The 18879-nt window shown below is 51.6% G+C and overlaps 1 protein-coding gene across 6 annotated transcripts in view; it reads right to left on the bottom strand.

Annotated features, from left to right (window-relative positions):
• The window catches only part of rbm44 (RNA binding motif protein 44), a 187293-nt gene that overhangs the window by 105878 nt on the left and 62536 nt on the right, over positions 1 to 18879 (bottom strand). For all 6 annotated transcript variants that reach the window (XR_010975289.1, XM_068034664.1, XM_068034668.1 and 3 more), the window contains exon 3: positions 10279 to 10479. Coding sequence is in view for 5 of the 6 variants with exons in the window: in XM_068034664.1 (XP_067890765.1) it covers positions 10279 to 10479 (201 nt within the window). In the remaining variant the exon portion in view is untranslated. The remainder of the gene's footprint in view (positions 1 to 10278; positions 10480 to 18879) is intronic.

The following is an 18879-nucleotide window of genomic DNA, read 5'->3' as shown; positions in this document are numbered from 1 at the left end:
CACACTATCCCCATATCCCTTTATGTCACTGGTATTTAGAAATCAGTCAATCTCTGCTTTAAACATACTCAATGACTGAGCTTCCACAGCCCTCTAGGGTAGAGAATTCCAAAGATTCACAACCCTCTGAGTAAAGAAATTTCTCCTCATTTCAGTCTCAAGTGGCTTCCCCCTTATTTTGAAATTGTGTGCCCAGGTTCTAGACTCCCCAACCAGGAAAACATCTTACTGCATCTACCCTGTCTGTCCCTTTAAGTATTTTGTAGATCACCTCTCATTCTTCAACACTCTAGAGAATACAGGCCCACTTTCCACCAATCTCTCTTCAAAGGACAGTCCCGACATCCCGGGAACAAAACTGGTGAACCTTCGTTGCACTCCCTCTATGGCGATAATACCCGACAGTAAGGCGATCAAAACCACACATAGTTCGGTCGAACCAAGGTTCTATACAATTGAAGCAAGTGTCCACTACTCCTGTACTCAAATCCTCTTGCGATAAATGCTAACATGCCATTAGCCTTCCTAATTGCTTGCTGCACCTGCATGCTAGCTTTCAGCAACTTATTGACAAGGACACCCAGGTCCCTTTGTAAATCTACACTTTCTAATCTCTTGCCATTAAAGAAATACTCTGCACATATGTTCCTCCTACCAAAGTGGATAACCTCACATTTTTCCACATTATATAACATCTGCCATGTTCTTGCCCATTCACTTAGCCTGTCTAAATCCCATTGAAGATGCTGTGCACCTTCCTCATAACACACATTCCCACCTAGTTTTGTGTCATCCACGAACTTGAAGTATTAAATTTGGTCCCCATATCCAAATCATTGATATATATTGTGAACAGCCGGGGCCCAAGCACTGATCCTTGCAGTACCCACTAGTCACAGCCTGCCAACGTGAGAATGACCCATTTATTCCTCCTCTCTGTTTTCTGCCTGTTAACCAATCCTTAATTCATGCCCGTATATTACCTCCTATCCTATGTGTTTAATTTTGCTAACCAATCTCCTGTGGGGGACTTTATCAAAAGCCTTCTGAAAATCCAAGTATACCACGTCCACCGACTCCCCTTGATCAATCCTGTTAGTAACATCCTCAAAAATCTCCAACAGGTTCGTCAAACATGATTTCCCATTCATATATCCATGTTGACTATGCCAATCAGCTCATTATTATCCAAGTGTCCATTTATCACATCCTTTAGAATAGATCCTAGTGTCATGCAGACCCCCACCTGCCAAGAATGAGACACATTAATTTCGCCACATGGATGTTAAATTTCAAACTGTTGCTGGGAAGAAGAGAAGGCCTGTGACAGGCCCCAGGCTGGGAAGACATTTTTGTATAGTAACAGATAGTGCTTGTAGACAAAGGAGTTACTCCCTGCTCCAATTCTATCCATAAACAGACGTGGTCAGACCAGTTAATCACATGACTAACTGGCTGTTTCAGAGTTTGAACTGAGAGTTTTAAATTGGTGAGACAGTGTTTGAACTGGCAGAAAGCTGAATGCTCCTGGACTGAGAAAAGCTCTCCTAGCTGGCTCGCCACAGCCTCTCCTGCCTGTCTGTCTGCTCCCATCTCTTTCTCATGGAACTCCAAAACGCACTGAAAACACGTAAACTCCAAGAGAGAAAAGTCTCCTACAGTGAAGAAGGTTGAAGAAGAATACTGGGCCCCAAGAAAAGCAAGGTCGACCGACAATCAAGACTCGACAGTGAGCTCAAAGAACCATAACAAAAATTCTTCAGATATTGCCTCAAACTTCTCCACCTTATTTCTTCTGCTCTTTTCTGTCCCTATCTGTGTGTGTATCGCGTATGCATGCTACCGTGGATGCGTCGTGTATCCGTAGACATTAAAACATAAACTTAATTCTAATTTCGTTAATAAAATTTCACTTTTCTTCTTTAAACCTAAAAGCCTGTTGTGCTGGTTTCTGTGCGTTATAATTGGAAAGTGGTGAACAAAGATTCACCAAGGGGGAGCTAAATGCACTGTTTAAAAATTAAACCCTGTTACCTGGGTGGAGTAACTTGGGATAGTTAAAAGCACTGTCTATGGAGGAGTTGAGGAAAATGGCTGAGCAGTGTGGGATCATTCTATGTGGCAAGGCTAGGAAGTATGAACTCCTAAGACTTGCGGCAAACTATTTTTCCCTTGAATCTGAAGAAGCAGAAACAGGGTTAGAAGCAGACCCAGACAGGGGACTGCTAGCAAAGATACAATTGGAACAAATTCCAGAAAGAATGCGAAGAGAGTTGAAGCAGCTTGAATTAACTAGGGGGCGACAGAGTAACCCCAGTGAAAGCATGGCCAATATGGAAGAGTGTAATTCAGAGCTGGGTACAAAATTGTTAAAACTAGTTCAACTAATTCCAAAATTCAATGAGGAAGATATGGAAGGATTTTTTTGTGTCTTTTGAGAAACTGGCAAGGCAGCTAAAATGGCCAGCTGAGACCTGGTCTCTTTTACTACAAAGAAGGTAACTGGAAAAGCCCATGAGGTTTATTCCCTGTTGCCAGATGAGAGTCAAATTAAGAACTGACCAAAAATGCTATCTCGGGGTATATGAATTAGTACCTGAAGCCAATCGCTAAAAGTTTAGAACCCTCAAGAAGCAAGCTAATCAAACTTATCTGGAGTCTGAAAGAAGTAAGCAGCTGGCTTTTGACCAGTGGCTGAGGGCTCTTAAAGTACAGCTCAGCTAGGAAAATCGCAGGGAAGTAGTTCTGTTAGAGGAATTTAACAAACTATCTCCCACTATCCATAAAGACCCATTTGGAGGAGCAGCAGGTTCAGAGAGCCCGGCAAGCGGTCATTCTAGCCGATGAGTTTGCTTTAACTTATGAGACAGTTTCCCACAAATCCGAAAAGGTCAATGGGTGGAAAGGTGATAGGATCCTAAGCAGTCCTGGAAGAGAAAGGAAAGCAGAAGACACAGGGGGCCCTCCTTGAGCCAAAAAGGAAGGTGCTGTGAGCAAGAGTCAGACTCGGAGACCGGTGTGCTTCCATTGTAATAAAGCAAGGCAGTAAAAAGCTGACTTCCTTCAAGTAAAAGGTGTCGCTATGGGTACCCGCATGGGTCCTAGTTATGCCTGTCTTTTTGTGGGATATGTCGAGCATTCTTTGTTCCAGTCCTACTCAGGCCCCCTCCCCCAACTCTTTTTCCGGTACATTGATGACTGTATCGGTGCCGTTTCCTGCTCCCGCCCCGAACTAGAAAACTTTATCAACTTTGCTTCCAGTTTCCACCCTTCTCTCACCTTTACATGGTCCATCTCTGACACTTCCCTTCCATGACGGTGCTTCTGATATGACCTCCTTTTTCCTCAACCAAGGATTTCCCCCCCACTGTGGTCGACAGGGCCCTCAACCATGTCCAACCCATTCCCCGCACCTCTACCCTCACCCCTTCCCCTCCCTCCCAGAACCGTGACAGGGTTCCCCTTGTCCTCACTTTTCATCCCACCAGCCTCCATATCCAAAGGATCATCCTCCGCCATTTTCGCCACCTCCAGTGTGATGCCACTACTAGTCGCATCTTCCCCTCCCTTCCCGTCAGCATTCCAAAGGGATCGTTCCCTCCGCGACACCCTGGTCCACTCTTCCATTACCCCCACCACCTCATCCCCGTCCCAGGGCACCTTCCCCTGCAATCGCAGGAGGTGTAATACCTGCCCATTTACCTCCTCTCTCCTCACTATCCCAGGCCCTAAACACTCCTTTCAGGTGAAGCAGCGATTTACTTGTACTTCTTTCAATGTAGTATACTGTATTCGCTGCTCACAGTGTGGTCTCCTCTACATTGGGGAGATCAAGCGCAGACTGGGTGACCGCTTTGCGGAGCGTCTCCGCTCAGTCCGCAAGCAGGACCCTGAGCTTCCGGTTGCTTGCCATTTCAACACTCCCCCCTGCTCTCATGCTCACATCTCTGTCCTGGGATTGCTGCAGTGTTCCAGTGAACATCAACGCAAGCTCGAGGAACAGCATCTCATCTACCGATTAGGCACACTACAGCCTGCCGGACTGAACATTGAGTTCAATAATTTCAGAGCATGACAGCCCCCCATTTTACTTTCATTTTTAGTTATTTTTTCTTCCTTGTTTTTACATTCATTTTTACTTTTTTTTTGCATTTATTTCATTTCATCTTAGTTTGTTCAGTTTGCTTACCCACTGTTTTTTTTCAGGTTTGCACTTGCTGCTGTTCAATATTCAGTGTATTTACACCTAATCTGTACTAATGCTTTGTCTTTCAACACACCATTAAGATATTGTTTGCCTTTGCTCTGTGACCTTTTGGTCAGCTATGTGGCCTGGTCCAATCTACACCTTCTCCTTTGTTATCTCTTGCCCCACCCCCACCTCACTTGCTTATAATCTGTGACTTTTCTAATATTTGTCAGTTCTGAAGAAGGGTCACTGACCCGAAACGTTAACTCTGCTTATCTTTACACAGATGCTGCCAGACCTGCTGAGTGATCCAGCATTTCTTGTTTTTATATTAAAAAGCTGACTGCTGGAAACTAAAGGGAAAACCGGTAGGGTTTAATCAGAGCATACCCGCTCAGTGAAGAAGTGAACCTGATGGAAAGCACAGCAGAACAAGCTGTGGCTTTAACTGCAGTAAGAGTGAGACCCAGGAAGTCTACCGCGAAAAGTGCAGGAAACCTTAATAGGTTTCCTGGGGATTATCAGGGTTTTGTGAAGGGGAGGTCGTGTCTTACTAATTTGATTGAGTTTTTTGAGGAAGTGACGAAGATGATTGATGAGGGAAGGACGGTGGATGTTATCTATATGGACTTTAGTAAAGCCTTTGACAGGGTTCTGCATGGCAGACTGGTGCAAAAGGTGAAGTCACACGGGATCAGAGGTGAGCTGGCAAGATGGATACAGAACTGACTCAGTCACAGAAAAGAGGGTAACAGTGGATGGGTGTTTTTCTGAATGGAGGGATGTGACTAGTGGTGTTCCGCAGGGATCAGTGCTGGGACCTTTGCTGTTTGTGGTATACATAAATAATTTGGAGGAAAATGTAGCTGGTCTGATTAGTAAGTTTGTGGACAACACAAAGTTTGGTGGAGTTGCGGATAATGATGAGGATTGTCAGAGGAGACAGCAGGATATAGATCGATTGGAGACTTGGGCGGAGAAATGGCAGATGGAGTTTAATCCGGACAAATGTGAGGTCATGCATTTTGGAAGGTCCAATGCAGGTGGGAGATATACAGTAAATGGCAGAACCCTTAGGAGTATTGACAGGCAGAGAGATCTGGGCGTACAGGTCCACAGGTCACTGAAAGTGGCAATGCAGGTGGATAAGGTAGTCAAGAAGGCATACGGCATGCTTGCCTTCATCGGTCGGGGCATAGAGTATAAAAATTGGCAAGTCATGCTGCAGCTGTACAGAACTTTAGTTAGGCCACACTTAGAATATTGCGTGCAATTCTGGTCGCCACACTACCAGAAGGACATGGAGGCTTTGGAGAGGGTACAGAGGAGGTTTACCAGGATGTTGCCTCGTCTGGAGGGCATTAGCTATGAGGAAAGGTTGGAAAAACTCGGATTGTTTTCACTGGAACGACGGAGGTGGAGGGGCGACATGATAGAGGTTTACGAAGTTATGAGCGGCATGGACAGAGTGGATAGTCAGAAGCTTTTTCCCAGGGTGGAAGAGTCAGTTACTAGGGGACATAGGTTTAAGGTGCAAAGTTTACAGGGGATGTGCAAGGCAAGTTTTTTTACACAGAGGGTGGTGAGTGCCTGGAACTTGCTGCCAGGGGAGGTGGTGGAAGCAGATAGTGACGTTAAAGAGACATCTTGACAAATATATGAATAGGAAGGGAATAGAGGGATATGGGCCACGGAAGTGCAGAAGGTGTTAGTTTCGGCATGCATCAAGATCGGCGCAGGCTTGGAGGGCCGAATGGCCTGTTGCTGTGCTGTACTGTTCTTTGTGTGTCTGAAGAGTAACCCCATATCCCTCAAGTGGGGCAAGCAAGCCCATAATGATTCTTAGGGACACAGGGGCCACTAAATCCCTTTTACTGGGAGAAGGCCTGACCTTTCCCCCAGAGTGCAGTGAAGACCAAAATGGTGGTGAATGGTACTGGAGGGCAGTGGATGCCTGTACCTGTACACCGGGTACACCTGGAGTGCGACCTCATTTCGGGACCAGTGACCGTACGGATTGTCCCTAGTTTGCCTATGGACGGAGTTGACCTGCTCCGAGGTAATGATTTGGCGGGGGTAAAGGTGGTAGTCCCCCCAAGTAGTGAAAGAAAGACCAGAGGAGGAGCAGAGGGACAGGGCTGTAGCAGGAGACAGACCCCTGCAGTTTCCCTGAATGTGTAGTGGATCAGGCCATGATCAAACCAGCTCCCCCAAAGGCACTGCAGGCAGATGACCAGGTCTATCTGTCTGAGACTTTCTTTGGAAAGTTTGGAGACCCAGGGAATGAATTAAATGGATTTTCCCTAGCTGAGGCTCAGCGAGCCAACCCAGTATTGAGAGTGTTAGCACAGGCTGCCCAGTCTGAAAGTGAAGCAGAGGCAGTCCCTGATTGCTACTATTTAAAGAATGAGTTACTGATGAGGAAATGGAGGTCTCCTCACAGACCTGAGAGCAAGGAGTGGGCGATAGTTCACCAGTTAGTGGTGCCGCAGAGATACTGGAGAGAAATATTAAGAAGGGCCCACTAGACTATAGTGACTGTACATGCCGGTATACGAAAGACCAAAGCCCGCATAAGACAGCAGTCTGACTGGCCAAAACCCCACAAAGATGTGGTGGAGTAATGCAAGAGTTGCCACATGTGTCAGGTTGAGGGGAAATCCCACCCTACAGCGAAACCTGCACACTAAGTCCTGTACCGATGGTAGGAGGACCCTCCAGCAGAGAACTGGTGAATTGTAAGGGACCCCCACCGAGAACAAAAGGGGACAGGCAGGCACAAGGCTGGCAAAAGGTTAAGGTAGGGGAAAAAGTGACCAAGAGGGCAAGTTAAAGAAAGTCTGGGAGGAATTCCAGATGAAAACCCCTCCTGTCCAGGCAGCCAACCCTGAGAAATGTGAGAAGTTAGACCCCGCATCCTATGTAAATGCAAACACTAGAGGCACCCCACCAGAGCTGCTAACAACATGTACAGGAACCTGCAGAGACAAAGACAGACATATAAGGGGCACAGAAACCGTGAGGGCTTTGCCTCACCTAGTCAAATGCTACAGGGGAGTGCAGTAGAGACTGCACAAATACCTTTAGGTAGGAGTGTCCCAGAGAACAAAGGGGAGCTTAACAAAGAATCCTCCCCCACAGTAAGAGAAAAAGGGAACCACCCTGAAGTCAAAAGCCATTGCATGACTCAGCAGAGCACTGAAAGTGAGTTCAGGATGGACCCACCCACAACTGACTCTCTTGGAAAAAAACTCCAAGTTAGGGCTAATTAAATCTAACTCCTCCCACCCCCTTTGGCAGACCTCAGCAGGAACAAAGATCCTAGGGCAGTCATGGAAATGGGCAACCTGTAGAAAAACTTACCCAAAGAACCACATGGTTATTGGGATGTCAAAAGGGGGAAATTAAAGCAGCACTGGCACCAAGAAAAGACAGTTTTAGTAGGTTTTAGGATTCATGAATGAATGAGAGAAATGCATGGTTTTCTGTATCTTATATTTTCTCTCAACCCTGTTAATGAAATGCGCTTTTCTCAAATCACATTTCATTCCCCTGGGTGTGCAGGTGTCATGCAGACCCCCACCTGCCAAGAATGAGACACATTAATTTTGCCACAAGAACATTAAATTTCAAATTGTTGCTGGGAAGAGGAGAAGGCCTGTGACAAGGGGTTGCCAGGCCCCTGGCTGGAAAGACATTTCTGCATAATAACAGATTGTGCTTGTAGACAAAGGAGTTACTCCCTGCTCCAATTCTATCCACAAACAGATGTGGTCAGACCAGTTAATCACATGACTAACTGGCTGTTTCAGAGTTTGAACTGAGAGTTTTAAATTGGTGAGACAGTGTTTGAACTGGCAGAAAGCTGAATGTTCCTGGGCTGAGAAGAACTCTCCTGCCTGTCTGCTCCCATCTCTTTCTCATGGAACTCCAAAACCCACTGATGACACATGAACCCCAAGAGAGAAAAGTCTCCTACAGTGAAGAAAGTTTGAGAAGAATACTGGGCCCCAAGAAAAGCAAGGTCTGCCTACAATCAAGGAATCTACAGCGGGCTCAAAGAACTGTAACAAAAATTCTTCAGATATTGCCTCAAACTTTTCCACTTTATTTCTTCTGCTCTTTTCTGTCCCTATCTGCGTGTGTATTGCGTATGCATGCTAGCGTGGGCACGTCGTGTATCCGTAGGCGTTAAACTTAAACTTAAACTCAAACTCTAATTCGGTTAATAAAATTTCACTTTTCTTCTTTAAACCTAAATGTCTGTTGTGCTGGTTTCTTTGGATTCACCAAGCGGGAGCTAAAACACTGTGTTTAAAAATTAAACCCTGTTACAGTAATACCAGGTGAAGGCTGAAAGGGACCCCTAGACCTCTTTCTCACCTGGTTGTAACACTAGCATTTTCCCTACTACTGATGTAAAGCTAACAGATCCATAGTTCTTTGTTTTCTCTCTCCCTCCCTTCTTAAATAGTGGTGTGACATTTTCTACCTTCCAATCTGCAGGAACCGCTCCAGAATCTATAGAACCTTGGAGGATGATCACCAATCCAGCCACTATCTCCATAGCCAACTCTTTCAACATTCTGGGATGTAGAATATCAGGTCATGGGGACTTATCAACCATCAGCCCCATTAATTTCTCCAATACAACCTTCCTAATAATAATTTCCTTCAATTCCTCATTTTCCCTAGTCTATACTGCCCCATACCACTACCAAATTTCTTTTCACTACCTCGACCTGAATGGCCTCCCATACCATGGCACCATGGATAATTTGCTCATCCACCTAACAGACTTTGCCCTCATTCATACAGGCAGAAAGAACCTTGCACCTGTTGCTAAAGGCAATGGCTCAGACTCCTCTAGCACTGCACTTGGGATCCTCTTATTTGCATGACTTGCAATCACACCCTCCTGTTCCTGACCACTAATCAGATCTATACCACCACATAACCTAAGGGGTATGACTGCCTTCCTGATGCACCACAAAATCTGTGCCTTGGACCTAGTTCAACAAGCCTGAGTTAAAGCTCCTCGAGATGCGGACATTTACTGCAGATGTGTACATATGTACACAGTTACTTTCTTCTCTGCACAGAGAAAGTATGCAATAGACACTAGGCAATTGAGTGGCTCCATTTTTCTTTTGCACACTCCCTCAATTTCACATATTGCTTTCGATAATACAGCCCAAAGATACACAACAAAGGTGGGTGCATTTGAATATAACTGGATAGAAGATGAGAAAAGAGGAAAGGTCAAGCAAGTTGTTAAAATTCGGGGGCTTCTTTCTGGGTTTCTGCTTCTGATCACTAACCCACGACTCGCACTAGAAAGTGCGTATGTGAACTGAGGTTGCCAGTGTTGCATTACACACTGGGAGAGCCTACCAATACACTAACAAAAAACATAGGCTAGTTAGGCTGAGTACTGGAGAGATGCTGATGCCCAAGCAAACATGCCCCAATAAGATAGTGCTTTCAGGAAGTAAAAATTGACAAAATAAGTTCTTCTTACCTGTTAGTCAACTTTTAAATACAATAGTTGAGCATACCCATAATTTTAATCTTCTACCTATAAGAGCTCCCTTGGCATTGCTGAAACACCCTGTTTACATAGTTTCCATTATGAATGTAGATATCAACATTTATAAAGAGCAGAAGTGGCTGACAAAAATATAAAAAACACAGACTTAAAAATTTTTAAGTATGGATGAAGTCATTCAGGGTTTCAATGCACAGTCCTGTGAACCTATATGATGAGTGCAGAACCCATCCACTGCTACACAGAACAATATGAAGCCTCCTTTCTTTGCAGCAGGTTGTGAAGTAATAGTTCAAACAAAATTACTTATTTTCTGTTTGTTCCCTGTGCTACAAATTTTGGAATATAGATTCAGAGCTGTCAATATCAAGAAAATATCAGAAATGAGATTTATGATCAAAAACCTACAAATCTATGGCGCTTCATTTACTTTTAGAAGCATCAGATGGAATGCATTTTTAAACCAAACTGATAGAGAATCGACAGATATGTACTTAGAATGAAAGTACAAAATCCCACATTATCAGCAGAACACACTTACCCCTGGTCTCTGAAGCCTCTCTCCTCGACAGCCAGGCTGTAAACTCTCCAGCAATGTTGCTGACACATCCAATATTGCATTTTCAGAAGTTGTAATTCTGCCTTCATAGCTCTCTGCTTCATATTACTGCAGCAGTCTGATGAATGATTTCCGTCCTCGGTGACAGACAAGTAAAGAGAGCTCTGTTGCTGCAGCTCTGCACTTTAAAGATATTGTAAAATATGGCATTTAGAAGCACATTTCATGTCTTCAGGGTGTCACCAAGGGCTTTATAGCCAATTGATATACTTTTAAAGTCCAATTACTGTTATAATTTTGGGTTTAAACTCAATTTCCTGTCTCAGAGATCTGTGCACTGCCAACAGAGCCACATGGATTCCTCTGATCGGCACAATATTTCCTCCTCTTCCTGTGGGAAAATCTCACTTACCCCCATTAGGTGGCATCTGAAGAAGAATCTAAGTTTACAACATGGGATCTGAAAGGTAGATTGCTTCACTTTGGAGGTATAACAATCGACACTCGAGTTAAGATATTGACTGTACATCTTCAGGAAAACTAATTGAGCAGAAGCAATTATAGGAATGCTAATTCATTTACAAGAACTACTATACAAACTGAAGAAATCTGGCTCTTCCTGCACTGTTAAGTGACTTTAAATTACCTACTTCAGTTTATCTTCAACTGCCCTCAAACAATCAGCATAGATGAACAAGTAACCTGAAGGAATCCCGATGTTCTTAGCTGAAGGGGCTGCAAACTAACTACATACAATTTAAATTAGATGAAAAGAAGCTTTGCAGTTAACTGTAGTTGGAGGCAGTTTACTCAAATTAACCAATTAACTCAGCCAAACTGTGTGAATGTATAATTTGATTTTATTATACATTAACATCCAAGCTGGATACTATTTAATACAGAGTGATGTGAATTAACATGAAGACAATTATGTAAGTTATTTCCTTATTGAAACGGATAATTACTGAATTGTTTGAATTAATTGGCATTCAGTTGTAAGTAATTAGCCCAATGTTAAGCACAAAAAGTAGGCCAAGCAATACTATCTTAGGAGACTAATTTAAAAATAATTCACGGGATGTGGGCATTGCTGGCAAGGTCAGCGTTTATTATCCATTCCTAATTGCCTTCTCGAAGCTGGAGGTGAGCCACCTTATTGAATCGCTGCAGTCCACGTTGTGAAGGTACACCAATAGTGCTGTTAGGTAGGGGGTTCCAGGATTTCCAGTGAATATTAAGGAACTGCGATATATTTCCAAGTCAGGTTGGTGTGAAACTTGGAAGAGAACCTGGAGGTGACGGTACCTTCCATGCACCTGTTGCCTTTGTCCTTCTAGGTGGTAAAGGTCACAGATTTGGGAGAAGAGCTTCGCCAAGTCGCTGCAGCGCACCTTGAGCCACGTTGCATCGATGGTGGCGGCAGTGGTGGTGGATGGGGTACCAATCAAGTGGGCTGCTTTGCCCTGGATGGTGTTGAGCTTCTCAAGCGCTGTTGTAGCTGAACCCATCCAGGCAAGTGGAGAATATTCCATCACATTCATGGCTTGTGCTTTGTAGATGGTGGAAAGGCTTTGGGAAGTCAGGTAAGCCACTCTCCACAGAATGTTTAATACATAAAGATGCATAAAGTATCCTGAAAGAATGAATGAGCAACATAAGAACGCGAGGCAAAGAATTCACCCAGGAAGACTTTGAAAGGGATGCTGCATTAATTTTCTAAGAAATTATAATGCTAGGGACTAAGGCTTTTACTTACTTCATGCCCAAATGTTCTGGAACCCTCTGCATCGAGCTGCTGTGAATCCCATGGAAACAATGAGAATTCCACTTTCATAGCTCCGTCCCTCTCCCCTTATAAAATCAATGCAATGAGCAAATTGCTGGATTAAATCTGCTTTGATCACTGCTGCCACTTGAGATTGAATCAGAAAAGCGCTGGTGGCCCAGCAGCATTGATTTATTGCTCCAAGATCACTTTCCCTTAAACATAGATGCCTTCTCACTGAGTTTTGCCCATTTATTTAGTTGATGCAAAAATTGCTTTGGAAAGATAGCTGGCTGGAATTTAACTTCTGTTAGCAATTTAATATTTGCATCTATTTGCGGATCTTTGTTTTCTCAGTAACAAGAGAGAATTCAACAACATTAGAGGCCACGCAGCTGCAGCTGTTCTGAATTTAAAGGCAGCAGGACCAGAGAAATTAATTATTGGATAACTACTTCCTACAGAAACTGCAGAGTTTTATATATATTTCCCCTGCAAAGGACCTGGAGGAGTGAGAGCTGAGTCAGAGCAGAGCAAGATAAGAAGTGCAGAGGAGGCCGGAGACCATGAAGAGTGAGAGCTGAGTGAAATATAAAGCTCATCGTCAGAGGAGGCCTGAGACCAGGAGAAGTGGGAGCTGAGACCAATTAAACACAGATAGAAAGTGAAAGAGTGACGTCAGAATCAGTGCAGATAGCCAGCAGAACCTGAGGGGAACTAAAGATAAGTACCAAGGTAAGGATCGACGATAAACTAGGATAATTATACATGGTTTAAAAAGTGAGAGGATTAAAAATTTATATCTTAAGCTTTTAAATCTCAAGTTTTAATTCTGGTTAAGTTTAGATAGTAGTCTAATAAATAGAGGAATAGCAGGGCACCTCAGTCTAGTCGAATGCACACCTTGTGCCATGTGGGAACTCCAGGACACTTCTCGTGTCCTGGACAACCATATGTGCATGAAGTGCTGTCAGGTGAAGGAGATCCAAGATCCAGATTGCAGAGCTTGAGCAGCAGCTTGTGTCACTACAAGTGCATACGTGAGGATGAGAGTTACATGGATAGCATGTTTCAGGAGGTGGTCACCCTGGAGCTTAAGTATATGCAGGCAGAGAGGGAATGGATAACTGCAAGACAGACAAGGAGGACCAAAGTTCCCCGAGTGCATCTCGCTCTCTCAATGCTATTCCATCTAAATACCGGTGAGAGTGATGATTCCTCTGGGAAGTACAATCAGAGCCAAATCCACATCACAATGGGTAGCACAGTTATACAAGGGTGGGGATTGGGGGAAGCAGAGAAGGAAAGACAGAAAAGCAATACTGATAATGGATTCGATAGTTAGGGGAACAGAAAGGCATTTCTGCAGTTGCAGATATGATTCCAGGATGGTCCGTTGCCTCCCTGGTCCCAGGGGCAACGATGTCATTCAGTGGCTGCAGAACAGTCTGAGAGGAGAGGATGAGCAACCAGAGGTCACAGTTCGTATCAATAACATAGGGAGCAAGAGGAATGAGGTGCTGTAGGTAATTTTAGGGAGCTAGGAACTAAATTAAAAAGCAGGATCTCATAATAATCTCCCAGATTACTTCCAGTGTCATGCATTAGTGAGTACAGAAATAGGAGGACAGTGCAGATGAACACATGCCTGGAGAAATGGAGCAGGAGGGAGGGCTTTAAATTCATGGGACACTGAGACCTGTACAAGCTGGATGGATGGCGCCTCAAAAGCGCCATGACTGATAATGTTGCAGGGAGGCCTGCTAGTGCTGTTGCGAGGGTTGACACTAGCTTGGCAGGGGGATGGAAATCTGACCATAGATTCAGAAGGAAGAGAAGCAAAGCTGGAAATGGAAGGCAGAAAACTAGTAAGCAAGTATGGAAGTAAAGGCTGAAAATAAACAAAGGAATTGTTCCGTGATTAATGATATATTCATCAGGACAAGGTGTCCAGAGAAAAGGCAAATGAGCTGAGGGTACAGATAGACACTGAAATGAATGATATCAGAGCTATGGCAGAAGGGGCAGCTCAACATTCCAGGTTACAGGCTAGTCAGAGGGGATTTAAGAAGGGGAGAAGACGGAAGGGGGGCGGGAGAAGACGGAAGGGGGGCGGGAGAAGACGGAAGGGGGGCGGGAGAAGACGGAAGGGGGGCGGGAGAAGACGGAAGGGGGGCGGGATAAGACGAGGGGGGGAGAGAAGACGAGGGGGGGGGAGAAGACGAGGGGGGGGAGAAGACGAGGGGGGGGGAGAAGACGAGGGGGGGGGGAGAAGACGAGGGGGGGGGAGAAGACGAGGGGGGGGAGAAGACGAGGGGGGGGAGAAGACGAGGGGGGGGAGAAGACGGGGGGGGGGGAGAAGACGAGGGGGGGGGAGAAGACGAGGGGGGGGGGGAGAAGACGAGGGGGGGGGGAGAAGACGAGGGGGGGGGAGAAGACGAGGGGGGGGAGAAGTCGAGGGGGGGGGAGAAGACGAGGGGGGGAGAAGACGAGGGGGGGAGAAGACGAGGGGGGGAGAAGACGAGGGGGGGAGAAGACGAGGGGGGGAGAAGACGAGGGGGGGAGAAGACGAGGGGGGGGAGAAGACGAGGGAGGGGGAGAAGACGAGGGAGGGGGAGAAGACGGGGGGGGGAGAAGACGGGGGGGGGGGAGAAGACGGGGGGGGGGGAGAAGACGGGGGGGGGGGGAGAAGACGGGGGGGGGGGGAGAAGACGGGGGGGGGGAGAAGACGAAGGGGGGGGAGAAGACGAGGGGGGGGGAGAAGACGAGGGGGGGGGGAGAAGACGAGGGGGGGGGGAGAAGACGAGGGGGGGGGGAGAAGACGAGGGGGGGGGAGAAGACGAGGGGGGGGAGAAGACGAGGGGGGGGGGAGAAGACGAGGGGGGGGGAGAAGACGAAGGGGGGGGAGAAGACGAAGGGGGGGGAGAAGACGAAGGGGGGGGGAGAAGACGAGGGGGGGGAGAAGACGAGGGGGGGGAGAAGACGAGGAGGGGGGAGAAGACGAGGGGGGGGGGAGAAGACGAGGGGGGGGGAGAAGACGAGGGGGGGGGAGAAGACGAGGGGAGGGAGAAGACGAGGGGGGGGAGAAGACGAGGGGGGGGAGAAGACGAGGGGGGGGAGAAGACGAGGGGGGGGGAGAAGACGAGGGGGGGGAGAAGACGAGGGGGGGGAGAAGACGAGGGGGGGAGAAGACGAGGGGGGGAGAAGACGAGGGGGGGGGAGAAGACGAGGGGGGGGGAGAAGACGAGGGGGGGGGAGGACGAGGGGGGGGAGGACGAGGGGGGGGGGGAGAAGACGGGGAGGGAGAAGACGAAGGGTGGGGAGAAGACGAAGGGTGGGGGAGAAGACGAGGGGGGGGAGAAGACGAGGGGGGGGGAGAAGACGAGGGGGGGGGAGAAGACGAGGGGGGGGGAGAAGACGAGGGGGGGGGAGAAGACGAGGGGGGGGGAGAAGACGAGGGGGGGGGAGAAGACGAGGGGGGGGGAGAAGACGAGGGGGGGGAGAAGACGAGGGGGGGGAGAAGACGAGGGGGGGGAGAAGACGGGGGGGGAGAAGACGAGGGGGGGAGAAGACGAGGGGGGGGAGGACGAGGGGGGGGAGGACGAGGGGGGGGGAGAAGACGGGGGGGGGAGAAGACGAAGGGGGGGGGAGAAGACGAGGGGGGGAGAAGACGAGGGGGGGGAGAAGACGAGGGGGGGGAGAAGACGAGGGGGGGGAGAAGACGAGGGGGGGGAGAAGACGAGGGGGGGGAGAAGACGAGGGGGGGGAGAAGACGAGGGGGGGGGAGAAGACGAGGGGGGGGGGAGAAGACGAGGGGGGGGGAGAAGACGAGGGGGGGGGAGAAGACGAGGGGGGGGGAGAAGACGAGGGGGGGGGAGAAGACGAGGGGGGGGGAGAAGACGAGGGGGGGGAGAAGACGAGGGGGGGGGAGAAGACGAGGGGGGGGGAGAAGACGAGGGGGGGGGAGAAGACGAGGGGGGGGGAGAAGACGAGGGGGGGAGAAGACGAGGGGGGGGGAGAAGACGAGGGGGGGGGGAGAAGACGAGGGGGGGGGAGGAGAAGACGAGGGGGGGGGAGAAGACGAGGGGGGGGAGAAGACGAGGGGGGGGAGAAGACGAGGGGGGGAGAAGACGAGGGGGGGAGAAGACGAGGGGGGGAGGACGAGGGGGGGAGGACGAGGGGGGGAGGACGAGGGGGGGAGGACGAGGGGGGGGAGAAGACGAGGGGGGGGGAGAAGACGGGGGGGGGGGAGAAGACGGGGGGGGGGAGAAGACGGGGGGGGGGGAGAAGACGGGGGGGGGGGAGAAGACGGGGGGGGGGGAGAAGACGGGGGGGGGGAGAAGACGGGGGGGGAGAAGACGGGGGGGGAGAAGACGGGGGGGGGGGAGAAGACGGGGGGGGGGGGGAAGACGGGGGGGGGGGGGGAAGACGGGGGGGGGGAGAAGACGGGGGGGGGGGGGAGAAGACGGGGGGGGGAGAAGACGGGGGGGGGAGAAGACGGGGGGGGGGGGAGAAGACGGGGGGGGGGAGAAGACGGGGGGGGGAGAAGACGGGGGGGGGAGAAGACGGGGGGGGAGAAGACGGGGGGGGGGAGAAGACGAAGGGGGGGGGAGAAGACGAGGGGGGGGGAAGACGAGGGGGGGGGAGAAGACGAGGGGGGGGGAGAAGACGAGGGGGGGGGAGAAGACGAGGGGGGGGGAGAAGACGAGGGGGGGGGAGAAGACGAGGGGGGGGGAGAAGACGAGGGGGGGGGAGAAGACGAGGGGGGGGGGAGAAGACGAGGGGGGGGGAGAAGACGAGGGGGGGGGAGAAGACGAGGGGGGGGGAGAAGACGAGGGGGGGGGAGAAGACGAGGGGGGGGGGAGAAGACGAGGGGGGGGAGAAGACGAGGGGGGGGAGAAGACGGGGGGGGGAGAAGACGAGGGGGGGGGAGAAGACGAGGGGGGGGGAGAAGACGAGGGGGGGGGAGAAGACGAGGGGGGGGAGAAGACGAGGGGGGGGAGAAGACGAGGGGGGGGAGAAGACGAGGGGGGGAGAAGACGAGGGGGGGGAGAAGACGAGGGGGGGGAGAAGACGAGGGGGGGGGAGAAGACGAGGGGGGGGGAGAAGACGAGGGGGGGGGAGAAGACGAGGGGGGGGGAGAAGACGAGGGGGGGGAGAAGACGAGGGGGGGGAGAAGACGAGGGGGGGGGAGGAGACGAGGGGGGGGGAGGAGACGAGGGGGGGGGAGGACGAGGGGGGGGAGGACGAGGGGGGGAGGACGAGGGGGGGGAGGACGAGGGGGGGGAGGACGAGGGGGGGGAGGACGAGGGGGGGGGAGAAGACGGGGGGGGGGGAGAAGACGGGGGGGGGGGAGAAGACGAGGGGGGGGAGAAGACGAGGGGGGGGAGAAGACGAGGGGGGGGAGAAGACGAGGGGGGGGAGAAGACGAGGGGGGGGGAGAAGACGAGGGGGGGGAGAAGACGGGGGGGGGAGAAGACGGGGGGGGGAGAAGACGAGGGGGGGAGGACGAGGGGGGGGAGAAGACGGGGGGGGAGAAGACGGGGGGGGGAGAAGACGGGGGGGGGAGAAGACGGGGGGGGGGGAGAAGACGGGGGGGGGGAGAAGACGGGGGGGGGGGAGAAGACGGGGGGGGGGGAGAAGACGAAGGGGGGGGGGAGAAGACGAGGGGGGGGGAGAAGACGAAGGGGGGGGGGAGAAGACGAGGGGGGGGGAGAAGACGAGGGGGGGGGAGAAGACGAAGGGGGGGGGGAGAAGACGAGGGGGGGGGAGAAGACGAGGGGGGGGGGAGAAGACGAGGGGGGGGGAGAAGACGAGGGGGGGGGAGAAGACGAGGGGGGGGGGAGAAGACGAGGGGGGGGAGAAGACGAAGGGGGGGGAGAAGACGAAGGGGGGGGAGAAGACGAAGGGGGGGGAGAAGACGAGGGGGGGGAGAAGACGAGGGGGGGGGAGAAGACGAGGGGGGGGGAGAAGACGAGGGGGGGGGAGAAGACGAGGGGGGGGGAGAAGACGAGGGGGGGGGAGAAGACGAGGGGGGGGGAGGACGGGGGGGGGAGGACGAGGGGGGGGAAGACGAGGGGGGGGGAGGACGAGGGGGGGGAGGACGAGGGGGGGGAGGACGAGGGGGGGGAGGTCGAGGGGGGGGAGGTCGAGGGGGGGGGAGGTCGAGGGGGGGGAGGTCGAGGGGGGGGAGGTCGAGGGGGGGGAGGTCGAGGGGGGGGAGGTCGAGGGGGGGGAGGTCGAGGGGGGGGAGGTCGAGGGGGGGGAGGTCGAGGGGGGGGAGGACGAGGGGGGGGAGGACGAGGGGGGGGGAGGACGAGGGGGGGGGAGGACGAGGGGGGGGGAGGACGAGGGGGGGGGAGGACGAGGGGGGGGGAGGACGAGGGGGGGGAGGACGAGGGGGGGGGAGGACGAGGGGGGGGGAGGACGAGGGGGGGGAGGACGAGGGGGGGAGGACGAGGGGGGGAGGACGAGGGGGGGAGGACGAGGGGGGGAGGACGAGGGGGGGAGGACGAGGGGGGGGAGGACGAGGGGGGGGAGGACGAGGGGGGGGAGGACGAGGGGGGGGAGGACGAGGGGGGGAGGACGAGGGGGGGAGGACGAGGGGGGGGAGAAGACGAGGGGGGGGAGAAGACGAGGGGGGGGGAGAAGACGAGGGGGGGGGAGAAGACGAGGGGGGGGGAGAAGACGAGGGGGGGGGAGAAGACGGGGGGGGGGAGAAGACGGGGGGGGGGAGAAGACGGGGGGGAGAAGACGGGGGGGAGAAGACGGGGGGGAGAAGACGGGGGGGAGAAGACGGGGGGGAGAAGACGGGGGGG

Source organism: Heterodontus francisci, chromosome 7 (genome assembly GCF_036365525.1).
Source record: "Heterodontus francisci isolate sHetFra1 chromosome 7, sHetFra1.hap1, whole genome shotgun sequence".
In the NCBI taxonomy this organism is placed as follows: domain Eukaryota; kingdom Metazoa; phylum Chordata; class Chondrichthyes; order Heterodontiformes; family Heterodontidae; genus Heterodontus; species Heterodontus francisci.
The sequence above is the reverse complement of the archived record's forward strand: the minus strand, read 5'-3'. Positions and strand labels throughout refer to the sequence as shown.